Source organism: Cherax quadricarinatus, chromosome 10, assembly GCF_038502225.1.
Source record: "Cherax quadricarinatus isolate ZL_2023a chromosome 10, ASM3850222v1, whole genome shotgun sequence".
NCBI classification, from domain to species: domain Eukaryota; kingdom Metazoa; phylum Arthropoda; class Malacostraca; order Decapoda; family Parastacidae; genus Cherax; species Cherax quadricarinatus.
The window spans coordinates 15602318-15627392 of record NC_091301.1 but is presented as its reverse complement, the minus strand read 5'-3'; the positions used below and the strand labels follow the sequence as shown (position 1 = coordinate 15627392).

Genomic DNA, 25075 nt, shown 5'->3' with positions numbered 1-25075 from the left:
CAAAAAAAAAAAAAAGAAATATTTTTCACTGTCATTCACTCAATCACTGCCTTGCCATAACCATGCTGACATCACAGCTCAGCTAACCTTCTGAACAGCAACATTCTCTACATCAGAATGTAGGCACTGTACTTTCCACCTCCAGGACTCACTGTCCCTGAATCCCGACATAAATGTAACCTTGCTCACACTTCATTAACATGCCAAATCATAAAATCCACATGACTCCACTCACTCCTATTCCTTCCCTCCAACCCTTCCTGGGATGACCCTTTCCCTCAATCCCTGATTCATATAAGAACATAAGAAAGGAGGAGCATTGCAGTAGGCCTACTAGCCCATGCTAGGTCTAAGTTACACTCACCACACTTACTCATGTACTTGTCTAACCTTATTTTAATGCTACTCATCCACAACTCAATACCAAACCAATGCTTTCCTATATCCTTTCTAAATCTACATTTTCCAACTTGAACTCATTGCTGCAAGTCCTGTCTTGGTTAGATATTGTTGGCATGTTATTGATATCCCCTTTATTTATTCCTGGCTTCCATTTATACACTTCAATATATTTCCCCCTAATTCTGTGCCTTTCTAGAGAATGCAGATTCAGTGCCCTCAGTCTATCCTTGTAGGAAAAATTTCTGATACACGAGATCAACTTTATCATCCTTTTCTGTATGTTTTCCAGCATGTTTATGTCCATTCTGTAATACAGTGACCAGAACTGCACAGCATAATCTAAATGAGACCTTACCAACAACACACAGAGTTGAGGTATAGCCTGATGAATCCTGTTGTTTATACTTCTTGATATGAAGCCAAGAATTCTATTAGCTTTATTGCCAACACTTATGCACTGTTGTCATTTCTTTAGATTACTAACCAAAACTCCTAAATCTTTTACCCATTCAAAGTGATTGATATCTACAATGTTAAGTTTATAAGGCTAAGAACTGAACATTAGTCTACATTAAACTTTATCTGCCATGTCTCCAACAACTGCATCAACCTATCCAGATTTTCAATGTTCTCATAGCAGTCATGCCAACCACACATAAGATTTTTTTAAATGTCAACGAAGAAAGGGAGGCGGTCATTTCATGCACTGGCCAGGGAGGTATAACATCTTTTAGGAGTGAACAAGAGCAGGATGCGATTGTGGGGGAGGTACGTGAGGCATTACGTAGAATGAAAAGGGGTAAAGCAGCAGGAACTGACGGGATCATGACAGAAATGTTAAAAGCAGGGGAGGATATAGTGTTGGAGTGGTTGGTATTTTTCTTAAATAAATATATGGAAGAGGGGAAGGTACCTAGGGATTGGCAGAGAGCATCCAGAGTTTCTTTATATAAGGGGAAGGCGGACAAAAGAAATTGTAAAAATTATAGAGGAATAAGTTTACTGAGTATACCAGGAAAAGTGTACGGTAGGGCTATTACTGAAAGAATTAGAGGTAAGACAGAGAGTAGGATTGCGGATGAGCAAGGAGGCTTTAGAGTGGGTAGGAGATGTATAAATCAATTGTTCACATTGAAGCATATATGTGAACAGTTTTTAGATAAAGGTAAGGAAGCTTTCATTGCATTTATGGATTTAGAAAAGGCATATGATAGAGTGGATATGGGAGAAATGTGGCAGATGTTGCAAGTATACGGAATAGGCAGTAAGTTACTAAATGCTGTAAAGACTTTTTATGAGGAAAGTGAGGCTCAGGTTAGGATGTGTAGAAGAGAAGGAGATTACTTCCCGGTAAAAATAGGTCTTAGATAGGGATGTGTAGTGTCACCATGGTTGTTTAATATATTTATAGATGGAGTTGTAGAAGAAGTAAATGTGAGGGTGTCGGGGAGAGGGGTGGGATTAAATTATGGGGAATCAAATACAAAATGGGAGTTGACACAGTTACTTTTTGCTGATGATATTGTGCTTATGGGTGATTTTAAAGAAAAGTTGCAAAGGTTAGTGGATGAGTTTGGCAGGGTGTGTCAAGGTAGCATGTTGAAACTGAACATAGATAAGAGTAAGGTGATGAGAGTATCAAATGATTTAGATAAAGAAAAACTGGATATCACACTGGCGAGAAGTGTCAGCATAGTTGCTGATCCCCTGTATATGTATATGTTATCTGAGTATCATAGTTAGTACCATCCATAATTTTTACATACATGACCCCTTGCTAGGCCCAGTGACTAGTTTATGTGATGTCACATGATGCCGCATGAGTGTGTGGGATGCGCTGCATTGGCCTCAGTTCCCCGTAGTCCTAGCACACAGGACAGGCAGTTTGGGCTCTCCTTTCTCACACTCTGCAATATAGTGTTACCAACCAACAAGTGTGTTTAACTCCAACCATCAAATCTCCACAAACCTTCTCACAGAAGGAGTAAGGAGTATAAACCCATCAGCAGATGGGTTTATGAAGGATGAGGTTAACCATAGAATTGATGAGGGAAAAAAGGTGAGTGGTGTGCTGCGGTATATGTGGAGACAAAAAAATGTTATCAATGGAGGCATAGTATAGTAGTACCAACACTCTTATATGGGTGTGAAGCTTGGGTTGTAAATGCTGCACCGAGGAGGCGGTTGGAGGCAGTGGAGATGTCCTGTCTAAGGGCAATGTGTGGTGCAAATATTATGCAGAGAAGTCAGAGTGTGGAAATTATGAGAAGGTGTGGAGTTAATAAAAGTATCAGTCAGAGGGCTGAAGAGGGGTTGTTGAGCTGGTTTGGTCATTTAGAGAGAATGGATCAAAGTAGAGTGACATGGAGAGCGTATACATCTCTAGGGGAAGGAAGGCAGGGTAGGGGTCATCCTTGAAAAGGCTGGAGGGAGGGGGTAAAGGAGGTTTTGTAGATGAGGGGCTTGGACTTCCAGCAAGCGTGCATGAGCGTGTTAGATAGGAGTGCATGGAGACGAATGGTTTTTGGGACCTGATGAGCTGTTGGAGTGTGAGCAGGGTAATATTTAGTGAAGGGATTCAGGGAAACTGGTTATTTTTATATAGCCGTACTTACGTTCTGGAAATGGGAAGTACAATGCCTGCACTTTAAAGGAGGGGTTTGGGATATTGGCAGTTTGGAGGGATGTGTAATAGGACGGTATATATATAATTGGGGCCCTGATGTTATATTCTATATGGAGTTTATTATATTATTTCAGGTCACTTTTTGTATTGTATCTTTATATATGCTTCTAAGTTGTTGTAACTGGGTTCCTCTGCAAAAGCAGTGATGGTAATAAAGTTGGTAGAATTACCGACAATATGTAAAGTAAAAGGACACAAGTGCAACTAATGTGACATTTATTGTGGCAACGTTTCGCTCTCCAGGAGCTTTATCAAGCCATTACGTAATGGCTTGATAAAGCTCCTGGAGAGCGAAACGTTGCCACAATAAATGTCACATTAGTTGCACTTGTGTCCTTTTACTTTACAAAAGCAGTGATTATGTATGAGTGAGGTGAAAGTGTTGAATGATGATGAAAGTATTTTTCTTTTGGGGATTTTCTTTCTTTTTGGGTCACCCTGCCTAGGTGGGAGACGGCCGACTTGTTGAAAAAAAAAAAAAAACATCAGCTTCCACTACAGTTCATTAATTTCCAACTTCAAGTAAATTTTCCACATTTTTATTACTTGCCTTTGTAACAGTAGCACTAATTAATTAAACTTATTATATAACATATCCTTGCCTGAAATATGCATGTATATGTTACCAAAATTCATTTATAATTCTCAAATAGTATTTGTGAATCCTGTCAAAATCTTTTTTAATGTTATGAAGTAGACTCCCAGCAAGGGAATAATATTTGAAAGTCAATCTTGGGCAGAGTCCCTAACAAAAGGTGAATGACACAAATGTATATCTTCCTCATTTGATTAGATATGTAAGGGTAAGACAGGCTTTTACAACAAGCCAGTAGGAATGTGGCTGAAGTCTAAAATTGACCGAAACTACGATAGAAACTTACACTGCCTTTTTTTAAAGCCAATTTTCAACTCTGAATAATGCTGTAGTTAAACCTCATTTATCCAGAAACCAATTATCCTTTGAATCCAAGCTAATTTTCACAAGCAAGTACTTAATTGCAAAATAGAAACCATCAATATACCAACATAAAAAAAAAATTCAAAAAGCTTCAAAAATTTTCATTCTCCTAAGTCTTTATTAAGTCTACATAAACTCCTATATTTTCTAGATCTTCCATCCCTAAAAGATACATCTACAAGCACACCAATGCTTGTAACCTCCTTTAGCGTTCAGCTCTATATTTATGTAAATAATGTTACTGTACTCTACATACATACTAAATTTTAAAAAAACTGAATTAGAAAATAATTGTGTATGGGGTGGAATACAGTACTCTACTCTACTGGCAAACCCAACTAATGTCATACAACAGTGAAATGCGCTGCATACACAAATCCCATGCGAAAAAGCCAAGAAATATAAATCAGTGCTATATAAACCTAACTTTCCACAATAAGAGCAGGATTGGGTTCTAAATTAATGCACAATTGTACAAAATTCATTGCAAAAAAAAAAAAACAGAGTATACATAATAGTTTACTAAAACATGTTAAGTCACTTTCTTTAACAGGATGAGAGAGTTGGAAAGTAAGAGATGAAAGGGATGGAAGGGAAAGAGGAGACAGTGGTACTACATATACCTGTACAGTATGTATCATAGATGCATCTTGCAAACTAAGTTCATGACTGTACAAATAAATGTCATCCAATTTTATAAAAACTATGTACCTTGTGGAAACAAATTTATTATTACTGAAATTAGAATACAGTATTCTATAAAACTGTTTCCAGATTGCATTTACAGACTCACATAATAACTGAATGACAGCTTCATTTCCTTCCTCTAAAACTCTTTTTCCCTCCAATATTGGATTTACTCCAGCCTGATAACATCCCCTGTCATCTATAATACACTCCTGAAATAAAAGCAACATTTTTTTAACTGCAAAAAAGTTTAAACATTTTCCAAAAAAAATTACATCTTCATTAGTAAGTTTTAAATACAATCTTCAATATTTATACTTGTTACTTCAAGCTAATATTGTTTACTAAGGATGAAATGGGTATCATGAAAATCATTTATCCAGATATTATTGGCTTTCCACTTTATAACTCTCACAGATATAGTATACCAAACAGAAATACAATCTTTATACACACAAAATAAAAAAATAGTAAAAGGAATTTTTTTTTCTGGAACCCATCTGTCATTAACAGATGATTACCTGGACTCTATATGTAATACAGTATAGTGTAACCTCGGCTTATGAATTTAATCCATTCCATAACCTTGTTTGTATCCTTATTTGTTAGTATGCTGAGTCAATTTTCCTCACTGAAATTAATAAAATGGCATTAATCCGTTCCAGCGGAATTCCTGCTCTCAGGAAGCACAAAATACTTCAATATGACACTAACATCAACTCTACAGCTTATTTATCTATCACAATTCATCTAATTTCACCATCACTCAAGGAATGCACAAAAGGTGCATCATTGTCAGTGTTCTGCATTTCTTCAATGTCACCTTCCTGTAACTCCATTAGCACATAGTCAAGGCGAGTAAATAGAATTGTTGACGCTTATTGCTTGAGTACGTTTATTCTGTTAGTGGGTTGGATTTATGAAGGACCTGCCAAGTATGGGCCAACAGGCTTGCTGCAGTGTTCCTCCTTTCTTATGTTCGTATGTTGATGAATGGAACAGTCTGAATAGTATGGTTATTGAAGCTAAAACCTTGGGTAGCTTCCAATTTGTGTTGGATAAATACATGAGTGAGAGGGGTTGGAAGTGAGTGGGACTTTCACATAAGTAAATAGAATTATCAAAGCTTATTGCTTTGGTAGCACTGAAAATCAAGTTGGGCAAATATTGTTAGTGGGATGGATTGTGAAGGACCTGCCTAGTATGGGCTAGCAGGCCTGTTGCAGTGTATTATTATTAGTAGTATGTATGTATTATAATAATAATAATAATAATAATAATAATAATAATAATAATAATAATAATAATAATAATAATAATAATAATAATAATTTTTTTTTTTTTATTATCACACCGGCCGATTCCCACCAAGGCAGGGTGGCCCGAAAAAGAAAAACTTTCACCATCATTCACTCCATCACTGTCTTGCCAGAAGGGTGCTTTACACTACAGTTTTTAAACTGCAACATTAACACCCCTCCTTCAGAGTGCAGGCACTGTACTTCCCATCTCCAGGACTCAAGTCCGGCCTGCCGGTTTCCCTGAATCCCTTCATAAATGTTACTTTGCTCACACTCCAACAGCACGTCAAGTATTAAAAACCATTTGTCTCCATTCACTCCTATCAAACACGCTCACGCATGCCTGCTGGAAGTCCAAGCCCCTCGCACACAAAACCTCCTTTACCCCCTCCCTCCAACCCTTCCTAGGCCGACCCCTACCCCGCCTTCCTTCCACTACAGACTGATACACTCTTGAAGTCATTCTGTTTCGCTCCATTCTCTCTACATGTCCGAACCACCTCAACAACCCTTCCTCAGCCCTCTGGACAACAGTTTTGGTAATCCCGCACCTCCTCCTAACTTCCAAACTACGAATTCTCTGCATTATATTCACACCACACATTGCCCTCAGACATGACATCTCCACTGCCTCCAGCCTTCTCCTCGCTGCAACATTCATCACCCACGCTTCACACCCATATAAGAGCGTTGGTAAAACTATACTCTCATACATTCCCCTCTTTGCCTCCAAGGACAAAGTTCTTTGTCTCCACAGACTCCTAAGTGCACCACTCACTCTTTTTCCCTCATCAATTCTATGATTCACCTCATCTTTCATAGACCCATCTGCTGACACGTCCACTCCCAAATATCTGAATACGTTCACCTCCTCCATACTCTCTCCCTCCAATCTGATATTCAATCTTTCATCACCTAATCTTTTTGTTATCCTCATAACCTTACTCTTTCCTGTATTCACCTTTAATTTTCTTCTTTTGCACACCCTACCAAATTCATCCACCAATCTCTGCAACTTCTCTTCAGAATCTCCCAAGAGCACAGTGTCATCAGCAAAGAGCAGCTGTGACAACTCCCACTTTGTGTGTGATTCTTTATCTTTTAACTCCACGCCTCTTGCCAAGATCCTCGCATTTACTTCTCTTACAACCCCATCTATAAATATATTAAACAACCACGGTGACATCACACATCCTTGTCTAAGGCCTACTTTTACTGGGAAAAAATTTCCCTCTTTCCTACATACTCTAACTTGAGCCTCACTATCCTCGTAAAAACTCTTCGCTGCTTTCAGTAACCTACCTCCTACACCATACACTTGCAACATCTGCCACATTGCCCCCCTATCCACCCTGTCATACGCCTTTTCCAAATCCATAAATGCCACAAAGACCTCTTTAGCCTTATCTAAATACTGTTCACTTATATGTTTCACTGTAAACACCTGGTCCACACACCCCCTACCTTTCCTAAAGCCTCCTTGTTCATCTGCTATCCTATTCTCCGTCTTACTCTTAATTCTTTCAATTATAACTCTACCATACACTTTACCAGGTACACTCAACAGACTTATCCCCCTATAATTTTTGCACTCTCTTTTATCCCCTTTGCCTTTATACAAAGGAACTATGCATGCTCTCTGCCAATCCCTAGGTACCTTACCTTCTTCCATACATTTATTAAATAATTGCACCAACCACTCCAAAACTATATCCCCACCTGCTTTTAACATTTCTATCTTTATCCCATCAATCCCGGCTGCCTTACCCCCTTTCATTTTACCTACTGCCTCACGAACTTCCCCCACACTCACAACTGGCTCTTCCTCACTCCTACAAGATGTTATTCCTCCTTGCCCTATACACGAAATCACAGCTTCCCTATCTTCATCAACATTTAACAATTCCTCAAAATATTCCTTCCATCTTCCCAATACCTCTAACTCTCCATTTAATAACTCTCCTCTCCTATTTTTAACTGACAAATCCATTTGTTCTCTAGGCTTTCTTAACTTGTTAATCTCACTCCAAAACTTTTTCTTATTTTCAACAAAAATTTGTTGATAACATCTCACCCACTCTCTCATTTGCTCTCTTTTTACATTGCTTCACCACTCTCTTAACTTCTCTCTTTTTCTCCATATACTCTTCCCTCCTTGCATCACTTCTACTTTGTAAAAACTTCTCATATGCTAACTTTTTCTCCCTTACTACTCTCTTTACATCATCATTCCACCAATCGCTCCTCTTCCCTCCTGCACCCACTTTCCTGTAACCACAAACTTCTGCTGAACACTCTAACACTACATTTTTAAACCTACCCCATACCTCTTCGACCCCATTGCCTATGCTCTCATTAGCCCATCTATCCTCCAATAGCTGTTTATATCTTACCCTAACTGCCTCCTCTTTTAGTTTATAAACCTTCACCTCTCTCTTCCCTGATGCTTCTATTCTCCTTGTATCCCATCTACCTTTTACTCTCAGTGTAGCTACAACTAGAACGTGATCTGATATATCTGTGGCCCCTCTATAAACATGTACATCCTGAAGTCTACTCAACAGTCTTTTATCTACCAATACATAATCCAACAAACTACTGTCATTTCGCCCTACATCATATCGTGTATACTTATTTATCCTCTTTTTCTTAAAATATGTATTACCTATAACTAAACCCCTTTCTATACAAAGTTCAATCAAAGGGCTCCCATTTTCATTTACACCTGGCACCCCAAACTTACCTACCACACCCTCTCTAAAAGTTTCTCCTACTTTAGCATTCAAGTCCCCTACCACAATTACTCTCTCACTTGGTTCAAAGGCTCCTATACATTCACTTAACATCTCCCAAAATCTCTCTCTCTCCTCTGCATTCCTCTCTTCTCCAGGTGCATACACGCTTATTATGACCCACTTCTCGCATCCAACCTTTACTTTAATCCACATAATTCTTGAATTTACACATTCATATTCTCTTTTCTCCTTCCATAACTGATCATTTAACATTACTGCTACCCCTTCCTTTGCTCTAACTCTCTCAGATACTCCAGATTTAATCCCATTTATTTCCCCCCACTGAAACTCTCCTACCCCCTTCAGCTTTGTTTCGCTTAGGGCCAGGACATCCAACTTCTTTTCATTTATAACATCAGCAATCATCTGTTTCTTGTCATCCGCACTACATCCACGCACATTTAAGCAACCCAGTTTTATAAAGTTTTTCTTCTTCTCTTTTTTAGTAATTGTATACAGGAGAAGGGGTTACTAGCCCATTGCTCCCGGCATTTTAGTCGCCTCATACGACACGCATGGCTTACGGAGGAAAGATTCTTTTCCACTTCCCCATGGACAATAGAAGAAATAAAAAAGAACAAGAGCTATTTAGAAAAAGGAGAAAAACCTAGATGTATGTATATATATATATACATAATATATATAATAATAATAATATATATATATATATAATAATATATATATAATATATATATAATATATATATAATAATAATAATAATAATAATTATTATTATTATTATTTCTTTCTTTCTTTCAACACACCGGCCATATCCCACCAAGGCGGGGTGGCCCAAAAGGAAAAACGAAAGTTTCTCCTTTTACATTTAGTAATATATACAGGAGAAGGGGTTACTAGCCCCTTGCTTCCGGCATTTTAGTCGCCTCTTACGACACGCATGGCTTACGGAGGAAGAATTCTGTTCCACTTCCCCATGGAGAATTATTATTATTATTAATTTAGGGAGCTGGAGCACAGATCCAATTCCTTAAATCAAAAGCCCCTCACCAAAGAACCTCTCTTGAGGGGGAAGTTTGCATCCTGAAATTTCGTTTGTATCCAGAAGCAAAAAATCAACCAAGCGGCTGTTTGTATCCTAAAAAATTCGCATGGTGGGGCATTCATAAGCCGAGGTTCCACTGTACTTTATTATTTATCTGTACACCTGTATTTTCTTCTTAAATCAACATTAAATTACAAAGTAATAAGGAGTATGAATAAATTTGGATGCTATTATATATGCTTAAGGTGTGCCACAATACTGTGGTAATGCAGAAGAAATTAATTGTATGTGATATCAAATGAAGCCTTGTAACAGCTTCCTACAGACCACTCCTCTCTCTCTCTCTAGGTGGGTGCTACCTCACCCCCCACAAAAATGAATAACGGTAGAAATAATAATGACGACGACGACGACGACGACGACGATGATGGTGATGGTGATGATGGTGATGATGATGATGACGACATAACTGATGAAGCAATGATAACAACAACCAAGGCAGTGGCAACAACAATGACAACAATGATGATGATGATGATGATAAAGATGGCAATGGTAATGGTGATGATAATACGTAATGGTAGTGATGACAATGATAATGCAATTTAGAAACCAGTGATCTTTCTTTTGTCCTTACCACCGGTAGCTTGTGCTCCAGAGCAACAATGAAATCATCATGGCCATGTGCAGGTGCAGTATGAACAAGTCCTGTCCCTTTATTCATTGTAACATGGCTACCTGGGACACATGGACACAGTCGTTCAGCAAGAGGGTGGCGATACTTCAAGGAAGACATTGCTGAACCTTTTAGGAGAGAGCAAATGATAATTTAAACATCAAATAATATTATTACGTATATGGTAATAGCATGCATAATAGTCTTCAGGTAAAATTAAATTTTGTAATAATTTCATTTCAGAGAAAAATTTAATTTTAAATTAAATAAAATGCAATTGGCATACAGCATTTACTTTGTAAAATTTAAAGACATTTTAAAAAATATTCTAATAATATGACAAAACAGAAAAAGAATTACTAAATACAGTGTACCCCTTCTGAAGGACCTAGAAAGGGACCAAAGGAATAATTTGTAAACTGCATAGCATTTTCTCATAGAAGACGATGTTATAAGTTGAAATGGGGACAGGGAAAATAATATTCCATATCTAATTTATATTATTGCTTTTAATTATGACATTTAAAAATTATATGATTATGAGAGATGAATCAACTGTTTAGCCGAGGTATAGCAGTGTTATGCCCCAAATTTATGAGTGCATAACACAAAACAACTATGAAAAAATTATCAAAATACTGAAAGATGTATCACATCAGGTTTTTTGTTATTGTTGGGTTGAAGGGTTTGACAGATCCTCGGATGATTACAGTCGGGTTAATGCACTGTGACAGCACTTACGCTGTCACATATTAATGCAAACTCAAAATTTTACACTTTCAGGGACATAAACAAACTGGGTTAACAAGGCATAACAAGGAAAATGTGATGTAGCAACACTGTTGTCTATCGAGACCAATAGACTAAGTAACAAGCACAGTGTAAGGGTACAGGTGCAGGAATATCACCTGGCTGAAAAATGTCTGAGCCCACACAATACAGCATTTCATCAGCACAATTTATTGGGATAACAAAAGTGTGAAACTTCAGTTTCCATTAATATGTATGAAGGACATATTTTCTACTTACATGTGATAAATAGCTATTTTTGTACATTATTATTATTATTATAAGCATAACTAAGCACTAAAGATATTTTGTACAAACCTTCAAAAGAACAGAGTTGAATAATGTCTTCACCAACAATTTTTTTAAGTTCATGTATTAACTCTTCTGCCCAAATAAGAGCAATTAACTGCTCATTACACTTAACCACTGCCAATGTGTATAGTTTATCTGGTGAGTAGCAGATGGCCTCATTGGTAGGAAGAGTCCAGGGGGTTGTAGTCCATACTGCCACATAGGTGTTTAGATTCTCATATTCTGTTAGCTTATCCTGAAAATAAATTTTCATTCAATCTCTAATACACTTTCAAAAAGTGAACACAGATAAGAGTAAGGTGAAGAGGGTATCAAACAATTTAAATAAAGAAAAATTGGACATCACATTGGAGAGAGGGAGTATAGAAGAAGTGAATGTTTTCAGATATGTATTTGGGAGTTAACTTATCAGCAGATGGGTTTATGAAAGATGAGGTTAACCATAGAATTGATGAAGGAAAAAAGGTTAGTGGTGTGTTGAGTTATCTGTGGAGACAAAAAAATGTTATCCATGGAGGCAAAGAAGGGAATGTACAGAAGTATAGTGGTACCAACACTCTTACATGGTTGTAAATGCTGCGGCGAGGAGGCAGCTGGAGGCAGTGGAGATATCCTGTCTAAGAGCAATGTGTGGTGTAAATACTATGCAGAGAATTCAGAGTGTGGAAATTAGGAGGCGGTGTGGAGTTACTAAAAGTATTATTCAGAGGGCTGAAGAGGGGTTGTTGAGGTGGTTTGGTCATTTAGAAAGAATGGAACAAAGTAGAATGACTTGGAGAGTGTAAAAATCTGTAGGGAAAGGAAGCCTGGGTAAGGGTAGTCCTAGAAAAGGTTGGAGGGAGGGGGTAAAGGAGGTTTTGTGGGCAAGGGGCTTGGATTTCCAGCAAGCATGTGTGAGTGTGTTAGGTAAGAGTGAATGGAGACAAATGGTTTTTGGGACCTGATGAGCTGTTGGAGTGTGAGCAGGGTAATATTTTGTGAAGGGATTCAGGGAAACTGGTTAGCCGGACTTGAGTCCTGGGAATGGGAAGTGCATATAATGCCTGCACTTTGAAGAAGGGGTTTGGGATATTGGCAGTTTGGAGGGACTTCTAAACTGTCATATTTGAGCACCTCTGCAAAGACAGTGATTATGTATGAGTGATGGTGAAAGTGTTGAATGATGATGAAAGTATTTTTTCTTTATTTTTGGGCTCTTTCTTTCTTTTTAGGTCACCCTGCCTCGGTGGGAAACTGCTAATGCGTTAAAAAAAAATTATATAACCATGAAAAACAGTTACAGATACAACTAGTATGACTTATGGCTAGTTAATCTGACTGACTTCACTGCCATAAATCTTGGTCATGTAATTAAACAGAATATTATAAATTATGAAAGGGGAAAACTCCGCTTTATATACAGTACAAAAAACTAGTTTTAATGAACAGCAAGGTATATTTAATGTTTTTTTTTCTTAACACGTCGGATGTTTCCCACTGAGGCAGAGTGACCCAAAAAAAAAAAAAAAAAAAACTTCATCATTCAACACTTTCACCATCACTCATACATAATCATTGTCTTTGCAAAGGGGCTCAGATATGACAGTTTAGATGTCCCTCCAAACTGCCAATATCCCAAACCCCTCCTCTGAAGTGCAGGCATTGTACTTCCCATTTCCAGGACACAAGTCTGGCTAACAGGTTTCCCTGAATCCCTTCACAAAATATTACTCTGCTCTCATTCCAACAGCTCGTTAGGTCCCAAAAACCATTCGTCTCCATTCACTCCTAATATGCTCATGCACACTTGCTGGAAGCCCAAGCCCCTCACCGACAAAACCCTCCTTAACTCCCTCCCTCCAACCTTTTCAAGGACGACCCCTATCCCGCCTTCCTTGTCCTATTTATTTATTTATTTATTTATTTATTTATTTAGTAATTTGAGCATACATACAGAGGTACAAAAAAATACAGGTAAGAGCAGCATGCCAAAGTCACTTGTATGCATAGCATTACGGGCTGGCTTAAAATTAACTAAAGATTAACTAAGCAATGATGTAATCAGTGATAAAACATTATTGTAAACAGATAACAATAAAGCACAAATGCGTATTACAAAGACAGGTCATATGGTTGCATGCATTGCTGTACATTCAGTCGAATGGAGTATTCTGTTAGGTAGTGTATTTAAAAAATAACAAAGTTAGATTGGGTCTTAGGTTTAACATTTATGTGATATAATTGTGAGAAACATTTAAGATATACAATTTATAAGGTTCAGTTATTCAGTATTTATTTGGTTTTGGGTGAGTAAGTGATCTTTGAGAAAAGACTTGAATTTATAAACAGGTAGTGTTTCTTTTATATTTACAGGTAATGAATTCCAGATTTTAGGGCCTTTTATGTGCATTGAGTTTTTGCATAGCGTGAGATGGACACGAGGAACATCCAAGAGTGATCTGTGCCTTGTGTTATGGTCATGTGTTCTGTTGAGGTTGGTAAGGAAACGTTTGAGGGGAGGGTTAATATCAGAGTTTAGTGTTCTATGTATGTAATAGGTGCAGTAATAAGTACGGATGTTTTGTATGGTGAGTAGGTTTAGTGTTTTGAATACTGGTGGAGTGTGCTGCCTGTAGTGGGAATTTGTTATCATTCTGACTGCAGCCTTTTGTTGGGTAATTAGTGGTCTGAGATGGTTAATTGTTGTTGAGCCCCATGCACAAATTCCATAGGTGAGATAGGGGTAAATAAGAGAGTGATATAGGGCCAGGAGGGCTGACTGTGGAACATAGTACCGTATCTTCGATAGTATGCCTACAGTCTTGGAAATTTTCTTAGAAATTTGTTGTATATGTGTATGAAATTTGAGTCTATTATCAAGGTGGATTCCTAAGAATTTTCCCTCTGTTAGCTTTGTGATAGGTGATCCATTTATCATTATGTTAAGAGGGACATCTGTAGCTCTGTTACCAAACTGAATGAAGTAGGTTTTGTCAATGTTTAGTGTAAGTTTGTTAGTCCTCATCCAGGTAGATATTTTCTGTAATTCGGTATTTACAGTATTGGCTAGTGTGACTGGGCGTGGGTGAGAGAAGACGTATGTAGTGTCATCTGCAAATAGTGTGGGTTTGAGTAATTGCAAAGCATTTGGTAGGTCAATTATGTATAGGAGAAAGAGAAGAGAGCCAAGGTTACTTCCCTGTGGGACACCAACTGTAATTGGTTGTGCGGAAGAGTTTGCCCCATTTGCGTACACATATTGGCTTCTGTTGCTGAGGTATGACTTGAGGTAGTTGAGGGAGTGCCCTCTTATACCATAGTGTGACAATTTTATGTGGAGCAACTCATGGTCAACTGTATCAAAAGCTTTACGTAAGTCAATGAAGATCCCCAGTGGGACTTCTTTTTTCTCTATTGCAGTGTATATATGTTCTAGCATGTGTATAATAGCATCATTAGTATTTTTATTAGGCCTGAATCCAAATTGGCAGGGGTTGAGTATGTTTTGGGAGATGAGGTAGGAGTAGATTCGTTTATGAATTAATTTTCTGAAGATTTTTGAGAGAGGGTGTAAGTTGGATATTGGCCTATAGGTATTCAACTCTGTTTGGTCTCCTCCTTTATGGATCGGGGTGACCCTTGCTATTTTGAGAACTGTAGGGAAGGTGGAGGATTCAATGGATTTGTTAAACAGTGTTGCAATGATTGGTGATAGCACTTGTGACACTTTTTTGTATATAAAGGGTGGTAAGGTATTTAAATGTCCTGCCTTGTTTTTTAGTGCGTTGATAATAAGGGAGACTACAGTTGGGTTAGTCGGAGCTAGGAACAGTGTGTTCAGGTAGTTGCCAGTGAGGTAGTCATTTGGTGGGGCATCTGAGCTTGGGATTTTATTGGGAAGGTTTTGTCCTATAGTGGAAAAGAAATCATTGAGTCTGTTTGCTGTTTCTGTTGGTGGGAGTTGGGGTTCATCTGATTTTGCTAATTTTATTTCGCTATTTCGTGATATCTTTTTTGTTCCTAGAATTTCTGATAGGGTTTTCCAGGTCTTTTTTATATCACCTCGTAAGTTGGATAATCTGTTCTCATAATACAATATTTTTGCCCTTCTTATCAGGCTGGTTAGGATTGACGAGTAACGTTTTGTTTGGTCTCTGGTTATGTGACCCATTCTGTACTGTTTTTCATATCGGTGTTTTGTATTTATGGATTTGAGAATGCTGGGTGTTAGTCAGGGACTGTTCAGTCTCTTAGCTGTCATCTGTTTAGTATATTTTAGGGCAGTACTTGTTATAGAGGTATTGGGTCTTTTTTAGAAAATGATTAATACATTCGTCAATATCTGTATAGATTTCTAGCTCAGTGTGCCAGTCAATGTTTGTTACTGCTGTTGTGAAGTTATTAATGGCTGCCTCATTGTGAAGTCTGAAGGTGACTTTAGTAGTGTCTTGGGGTAATTTATCAAGAGTTGTTATGAGGAAAGTAGGGTAGTGGTCTGTGGTATTATCTGTAATTATGCCTGATTTTAAAGGGGATATGGTGTTGGTCCAGATGTGGTCAAGTAGGGAAACACTAGTCTCTGTAACTCTTGTAGGTTTTGTTACTGTTGGTAGCAACATGCAGTTACTCATTGTGTTTGTGAATTCAGTAACATGTGGGTCCTGGTCTTGCAGGAGATTTATATTGAAGTCACCTGAGAGTAGTAAGTGATCTTTGTTCATGCGTGCATCAGTTATCATTCTTCCTAGGTTTTGACTAAATTGGCTAATGTTTGACTGTGGAACTCTGTAGATGTTTATCAATGTGAGAGGTTTTTGTAGGTATTTGGATTTGAATTTAGCTATTATGTATTCCCCATGTTCATCCCTTATGCAAGTATTAGTGATACATTCTAGTTGGTCTGAGTAGTATATAGCTGTGCCACCCCCTTGTTGGTCTGGCCTACAGTTGTGTATGGCTGTGTAACCAGGAATGGCATAGACATCTGTAGTATCAGGCTTTAGCCAGGTTTCAATTAGTGTAATGATGGACATATTGGCATGCAAGGAATTTAGTAATGCTATGAGGTCATCGTAATGCTTGCTTAAAGATATGATATTGTAGTTAAAGACAGTTATGTTGTTGTTGGCTCTGAGAAGTGCCTTTGATTGTTCTGCTGTGTAGTAATTACAGTAACTGTTTGATTCATTTAAGTCATTAAATAAGAGGTTGGTATCAGGATCAATGCTTGTAATCATAAGATTTGCAGTGAATCTATAGTTAGAATTAAGTATGAAACAAAGTAAATAGTCTAAAGCTAAAAAATAGCGCCTGAATTATTTAACAAATGTAAAAATAATGAGCTAAGGTAGTTTTTTTTTTTAAGCTAAAATAAAGGAGACAATATAAAAGGGACTAAAATAATTTGTGGTGAACAAATAAAGTGATGATCAAATAATGGAGCTTGGGAATATGATAGTAGGTAGTACTTTAAAGGTAATTCTTTAAAGTTAGAATTAGGGAAAACAATATAAAAGGGACTAATATAAGTTGTGGTGAACAATAAAATGGTAATCAAATAAATGAGCTTTGGAATATAATGGCAAAATTGTGAACTTATTACACTTTAGCACCTGAATAATATTAAATAAGTTGAGCAGTTTATACGCTCTCCAAGTCATTCTACTTTATTCCATTCTCTCTAAATGATCAAACCACCTCAACACCTCCTCTTCAGCCCACTGACTAATACTTTTATTAACTCCACACCTCCTCCTAATTTCCACACTCCGAATTCTCTGCATAATATTTACACCACACACTGCCCTTAGACAGGACATCTCCACTGCCTCCAGCCACCCCATCTATAAATATGTTAAACAACCATTGTGACATTACACATCCCTGTCCAAGACCTACTTTTACTGGGAAGTAATCTCCCTCTCTCCTACACATCCTAACCTGAGCCTCACTATCTTCATAAAAACTCTTTACAGCATTTAGAAACTTACTATCTATTCCATACACTTGCAACAGCTGCCACATTTCTCCCCTATCCACTTTATCATATGCCTTTTCTAAATTCATAAATGCAATGAAAGCTTCCCTACCTTTATCTATATACTGTTTACATGTATGCTTCGATGTAAACACTTGATCTAAACATTCCCTACCCATTCTAAAGCCTCCTTGCTCATCTGCAATCCTGTTCTGTCACACCTGTAATTCTTTCAATAATAACCCTACTATACACTTTACCTGGTATACTTATTCCCCTATAATTTTTACAATCTCTTTTTTGTCTCCCATTATATATACAGTACAGTATTATATATTGTATATATTAAATTTTATAACATTCAACTCTGAAGGTTGTACACAGATACATAGAAATAATTACCCAGGCATTTAACAAATTTACCTTCATGAAGTGAGGCAGATTACTAACTGGCAAAGCAACATATATTGAAGGGCTGCAATGATGAGGATTATACTCGAGCTCTGCCTCAGCCAAAGAGGTTCCCGAAGAGGGGGAAAAATACACCGGCTTATAGTCCTGAAATTTTTAAAAAAAGTACATTAAGTTACACAGTTTTATCTGGTAGGTACAGGGTGATCCAACTGCAGTTGCCTCACTGATTTTTTTATAGGAAGAATATAACATACTGATGTTTTTAATTTTTTAACACACCAGCCCATCTCCCACCGAGGTACTGAGTTTATAATTTTTTTTTTTTTTTTTTTTTTTTTTCAACAAGTCGGTCGTCTCCCACCGAGGCAGGGTGACTCAAAAAAAAAGAAAATCCCCAAAAAGAAAATACTTTCATCATCATTCAACACTTTCACCACACTCACACATTATCACTGCTTTTGCATAGGTGCTCAGAATATAACAGTTTAGAAGCATATACGTATAGAGATACACAACATATCCCTCCAAACTGCCAATATCCCAAACCCCTCCTTTAAAGTGCAGGCATTGTACTTCCCATTTCCAGGACTCAAGTCCGACTATATGAAAATAACCGGTTTCCCTGAATCCCTTCACTAAATATTACCCTGCTCACACTCCAACAGATCGTCAGGTCCGAAGTATCATTCGTCTCCATTCACTCCTATCTAACACGCTCATGCACGCTTGCTGGAAATCCAAGCCCCTAGCCCACAAAACCTCCTTTACCCCCTCTTTCCAACCCTTTCGAGGACGACCCCTACCCCTCTTTCCTTCCCCTATAGATTTATATGCTTTCCATGTCATTCTACTTTGATCCATTCTCTCTAAATGACCAAACCACCTCAACAACCCCTCTTCTGCCCTCTGACTAATGCTTTTATTAACTCCACACCTTCTCCTAATTTCCACACTCCGAATTTTCTGCATAATATTTACACCACACATTGCCCTTAGACAGGACATCTCCACTGCCTCCAACCGTCTCCTCGCTGCTGCATTTACCACCCAAGCTTCACATCCATATAAGAGTGTTGGTACTACTATACTTTCATACATTCCCTTCTTTGCCTCCATAGATAATGTTTTTTGACTCCACATATACCTCAACGCACCACTCACCTTTTTTCCCTCATCAATTCTATGATTAACCTCATCCTTCATAAATCCATCCGCCGACACGTCAACTTCCAAGTATCTGAAAACATTCACTTCTTCCATACTCCTCCTCCCCAATTTGATATCCAATTTTTCTTTATCTAAATCATTTGATACCCTCATCACCTTACTCTTTTCTATGTTCACTTTCAACTTTCTACCTTTACACACATTCTCAAACTCATCCACTAACCTTTGCAATTTTTCTTTAGAATCTCCCATAAGCACAGTATCATCAGCAAAAAGTAACTGTGTCAATTCCCATTTTGAATTTGATTCCCCATAATTTAATCCCACCCCTCTCCCGAACACCCTAGCATTATAATAACCATACATATTTCATTTTGTTTTTAAGTGAAATACTGACATGGTGGCTCCTGAACACTGAAAGTAAGGAAGAAAATTGTGGCATGGTGGCCTGGTGGCTAAAGCGAGGGTCTGGTTTCGACTCCCAGTGAGGGTAGAAACATTGGGCGTGTTTCCTTACGCTGGTTGTCTACATTCCCCATCAGTAAAATGGGTACATGGGTGTTAGTCAACTGGTGTGGGCTGCATCCTGGGACAAAACTGACCTAATTTGCCTGAAATGCTCTGCATAACAAGCGGCTTTCTATACAGTAGAAGTACATGTATGTCATTGATGTCAGATAGGCCTGTATCCCTTTTACATGTAATTGTAGCAATAAAGATATTATTATTATTATTATTATTATTATTATTATTATTATTATTATTATTATTATTATTATCACACTGGCCGATTCCCACCAAGGAAGGGTGGCCCGAAAAAGAAAAACTTTCACCATCATTCACTCCATCACTGTCTTGCCAGAAGGGTGCTTTACACTACAGTTTTTAAACTGCAACATTAACACCCCTCCTTCAGAGTGCAGGCACTGTACTTCCCATCTCCAGGAATCAAGTCCGGCCTGCCGGTTTCCCTGAACCCCTTCATAAATGTTACTTTGCTCACACTCCAACAGCACATCAAGTATTAAAAACCATTTGTCTCCATTCACTCCTATCAAACACGCTCACGCATGCCTGCTGGAAGTCCAAGCCCCTCGCACACAAAACCTCCTTTATTATTATTATTATTATTATTATTTTTTTTTTTTTCAACAAGTCGGCCGTCTCCCACCGAGGCAGGGTGACCCAAAAAAAAGAAAGAAAATCCCCAAAAAGAAAATACTTTCATCATCATTCAACACTTTCACCACACTCACACATTATCACTGTTTTTGCAGAGGTGCTCAGAATACAACAGTCTAGAAGCATACACATATAAAGATACACAACATATCCCTCCAAACTGCAGTTTGGAGGGATTATTATTATTATTATTATTATTATTATTATTCAGTTATATATGCTCAACATTGGCTTGAAGAGAAAAATCAGATATTCTCTTTATCATACATGCTAACACTTCCTTTTCTCCATAATTAATTTGGGACTCATCACACTGCCTTTGCCTAAAAAAAAACAACAAAAAAAAAAAAAAACAATTTTACTTAGTCTGTAAGTATCCATTACTGTATTATTATATTTTATATTGCATCAAATGTTTCCCACCTCGGTAGGGTGACCTAAAGAAGGAAAATAGATTAACCATCACTCAATCCCTAACTCTCTTTTTTGTACTGTAATTCTGTATATCAATATGGTGTGGTATAGTATATCCTATTAGGGACAACAACCTCCTAGCAAATGTGAGGGTTGTATCCACATTATCACTCATGCAATTCCTGACTAAACCCAGTATGCAATTCATACTAAACCCAACATGGTTTAGTATGAATTACTAAACCCAACAGGGTTTAGTATGAATGACCAGACAACACAATTATCCACAGTGCCATTCTAGTAACTAAAAATGATCTTTTTCTCTTTTTAATTACCAATAAATGATAAATATAAATTCCATAATACAATATTCAGCCTCATCAGTACTTTAAAAACTTTGACACTTTGATGAACAGTATGTAGTATCTTTATTAGTTAGCAGTAAAAAATGTTATGCATAATATGAGCCATGCAAAAATTACTAACATATCTTTTAAAATACAGTAATACCCCGGTTTTCGTCCTTAATCCGTTCCAGAAGGTCGGTCGAAATTCGAAATGGACGAAAACCGAAGTAATATTTCCCATAAGAAATAATGTAAATCCAATTAATCTGTTTCAGACACCCAAAAGTATTAACAAAAAAATACATTACATAGAGAATAACTAGTTTTTCATACAGAAAACAATGAGAAATAAATATAAAGGACTAATGAAATGGATAAGTTAACATTTAAATCACTTTTACCTTTATTGAAGAGTCTTGTTGGCGTATGGAAGACAGCGAGGATGGGAGAGGGAGGAGAGTTTATTGTTTGGAGACAGGACAAAATATTTGAATATGACACTAATATCAACTCTATGGCTTATTTATCAATCACAATTCATTTAATATGACATAATAAACAATATTAACAATATAGAAACATGATATATACTCTAGAATGAATACAATATGTCATTACGTATGTGATTAGTGGTGGCTGCGGAAGCTGCCATTCTCTCTCCTGCTGTGACTACATATCTTCCAATTATTATAAGAGAAAACGGAGTGTTTGTGAGGCTAACTGCACTACATCACAGTTGCATAAGGATAACACTGAAACAATGTACGTAATTTATAAATAAGAAATACTGTATAAAAACATAATATAGAATGTAAAGAAATACAGTGGTTACTGTATCTATACCATAGTACACACTTACCTTGGAGAAAATGCTGGCAGAGGTTTAGGGCAACGTTATGTTGTCAGTGGTCCTATAAACCTCCAACAACATTGGAAGAGTTAGTTTCACGTTGTCCTTTTTCTATCACTTAATTGCTTAACTTACCTGCTACACTCTTAATGCTACACTTTATTGCTGGCTGGCACTATAGCCTTTATCATCTCCTGCTGCTTTAGTATTGTACATATCATAGAATCACCGAATCACTGAAGAATTCTATCATGTTTCTCACCTTCTTTATCAAAGGGCTGGCACTCTGAACTTTCTTTGGCCCCAAGGTGGCTTATTTAGCAGTCGCAAGCACGAAAAACAATGGATTATTACGAAATGTTTCAGATGAATGCACAGAGCAATGTTTATTCAACGATTAACGAAGGCAGACTGAGTCACAAAATGTATGAGCGGTCGCATCCCGCCGGTAGGTGGATGCATCTGATATGGACGATTTCCGAGTGGAGGTACGAAACCCAGGGTAAAATTTCACCCAAAAAAGTGGTCAAAATCCACACCAGATAAAACGCAGGGTACCATTGCATGCATACAGTGGAACCTCGGCTTTCATCAGTAATTCGTTCAAGAAAGTTTGATGAAAACCGAATTCGACAAAAACTGAAGCAATATTTCCCACAAGAAATAATGTAAATCCAATTAATCCGTTCCACACACCCAAAAGTATTAACAAAAAATACATTTTATTGAGAATAACTATAGTTTTACATACAGAAAAGAATGAGAAATAAATATAAATGACTAATGAAATGGATAAATGAACATTTAATATCGCTTGGAACTTTCTTTGGCCCCATGGTGGATTATTTAGCAGTCGCACTCAATAAACAAGCACAAAAAACAATGGATTATTATGAAATGTTTCGGATGAACACACAGGATAATGCTCACTCGACGAGAAAGAAAGCCAGACTGACTAAGAACAGAACGTGTGGGATGCTTTGTGTGGGCACGGGCAGGCGGACACGTTCAATATGGCGGACCAACGAAAACCGAGGTGATGAACGAAAACTGGGACAAAATTTTGACAAAAAATGTCATCAAAAGCCGAATTCGACAAAAACCAGGGCAAACGAAAACCGAGATTCTACTGTACCTATATTCGGTACAGTTTATCAAAACAGCTGTACGTTTTGTAGCTCAAGTGTGGGGTTACCAAAAGTATAATTCAAAGGGCTAAGGGAAAAGGGCCTCTTCAGGTGGTTAGGGCATTTACAAAGGAATGAGTGAAGTAATAATAATAATAATAATAATAATAATAATAATAATACATGTAATAATAAATCTTAATTTCTACAAGTACATGTACAAGGTTTACAGGCCTAACAGACATCAATGACATACTACTATACAGAAAGCCCCTTGCTATGCAGAGCATTTTGAGCAAATTAGGTCAATTCTGTCCCAGGATGCAACCCACATCAATCGACTAACACCTAGGTACCTGTTTAACTGATGGGTGAAGAGGAACAACAGGTGTAAGGCAACACGCCCAATGTTTCCACCCTTGACGGGAATCAAACCACAGATCCTCAGCATGTGAAGCAAGAGCTTTGCCTACCAGGCCAAGGGCCACCTTAAATAGGAAAACTAAACTAAGTCTGGGAAAGAAAGAAAGAGGGGTAAGAGTCAACCATGGAAGGGTTGGAGGGAGAAGGTACAGGAGATTTTCAGTGCAAGAGGCTTTAACATATAACAAGCTTATGTGAGCATGTGAAATCAGAGTGAGTGGAGGTAAGTGTTTTGTTTTTTAACAATGTGCTGTTCGAGTATGAGTAAGATAACATTTAGGAAACAATTCAGAGGAAACTGCTTAGCATGACTTGAGTCCTGAAGTGGGAAGTACAGTGCCTGCATTGCACCATTTAATAATGGTAAAAACTGTGCAAATATCAAAAACAAAAAATCGTCACCTGATAAATGTTGCCACCTTCATATAGGTGAGCGAAGAGGTGCAGCTGCTTATTGACATACTCTGCATCAAAAGTATGGTAGACATTATCCCAATTGGCTAAGAGTCCCCAGCGTTCAAATTCTGCCTGCTGAATCTTTACAGCTTCTTCAGCAAATTTTCTAGCTGAAAAATGTTTACCACTCACTTATACAGATTAGTGCCTCAGGTAACAGTTAACTGTGTTTTATAACTACCTACATATACCAATCAGTTTTGTACAAGGACAGTTAATGTCACTTACCAGCCGCTCTAATTTGAAGAGAATCCTTTTCATTAAATTTTTCTTTGGTGTTTTTCTTTTTTCGATTTTGCTGGAGTGCCTTTAGTTCAATGGGGAGACCATGGCAGTCCCAGCCAGGAATATAATGAACTTTATACCCTCTCAGAAGCTTATGTCGTAAAGTTATGTCCTTGAGAATCTGTGAATACAGTATTAACAAAATATTTGTTTTTATATATGTGAATAGATACCGCATTTATAAACTGAAGGATGATACAAAATTTGCTACATTTTATTTTTAATATAAAAATTATAAACATTATAAAAGTTTTAGCTTACAATAATATTTTGGCTCAAATTATAATTTTTTTTTTCAACATGTTGGCCATCTCCCAGCAAGGCAGGATGACCCAAAATAGAAAAACACTTTCTCCATCATTCACACATAAACAATGTCTTTGCAGAGGTGCCCAGATACAATAGTTTAGATGGTACTTTATTAACCCTTGCAGAAAGATCATAGATCACTAGCAGAGTATGCTCTGAGGAAATCACATTGGTGATCAGGAAGATGACTGTTTAGCTCTAGATGTTTTAGAATATATTAGTGCTGCAGATTTAGAGATAAACAAAAGAAAGCCACAGGGCAATATTCATATTCATGGGGACCTTCTAAACTCCTAGGGGTCATACAGTGCCTCAGGAATGGAAAGTATTCTATTCAGATTTGATCTGAGGAAGTGCAGGATAGATACAATTCCTTAAATCAAAACCCTTTCACTAGCAGCAAGGCAATAGATGGAGGGATAGAGACACCATTTGTTTGTTTTTTTATTATTGGAATACTGCAGGTTGAACCACAGTATATTTTCAAGATACAGGTTTAAAAGGGCTAGATGAAAGACAATGCAAAACACAAGTCC

At 37.5% G+C, this 25075-nt stretch overlaps 1 protein-coding gene across 2 annotated transcripts in view; it reads right to left on the bottom strand.

Moving 5' to 3' along the window:
- The window catches only part of IleRS-m (Isoleucyl-tRNA synthetase, mitochondrial), a 106232-nt gene that overhangs the window by 79658 nt on the left and 1499 nt on the right, over positions 1-25075 (bottom strand). For both annotated transcript variants that reach the window (XM_053775613.2, XM_053775614.2), the window contains exons 3-8: positions 24174-24351; positions 23892-24055; positions 17989-18123; positions 11616-11844; positions 10470-10636; positions 4840-4945 (exon numbers count right to left, since the gene is read on the bottom strand). In XM_053775613.2, coding sequence (XP_053631588.1) covers positions 4840-4945; positions 10470-10636; positions 11616-11844; positions 17989-18123; positions 23892-24055; positions 24174-24351 — 979 coding nt within the window. The remainder of the gene's footprint in view (positions 1-4839; positions 4946-10469; positions 10637-11615; positions 11845-17988; positions 18124-23891; positions 24056-24173; positions 24352-25075) is intronic.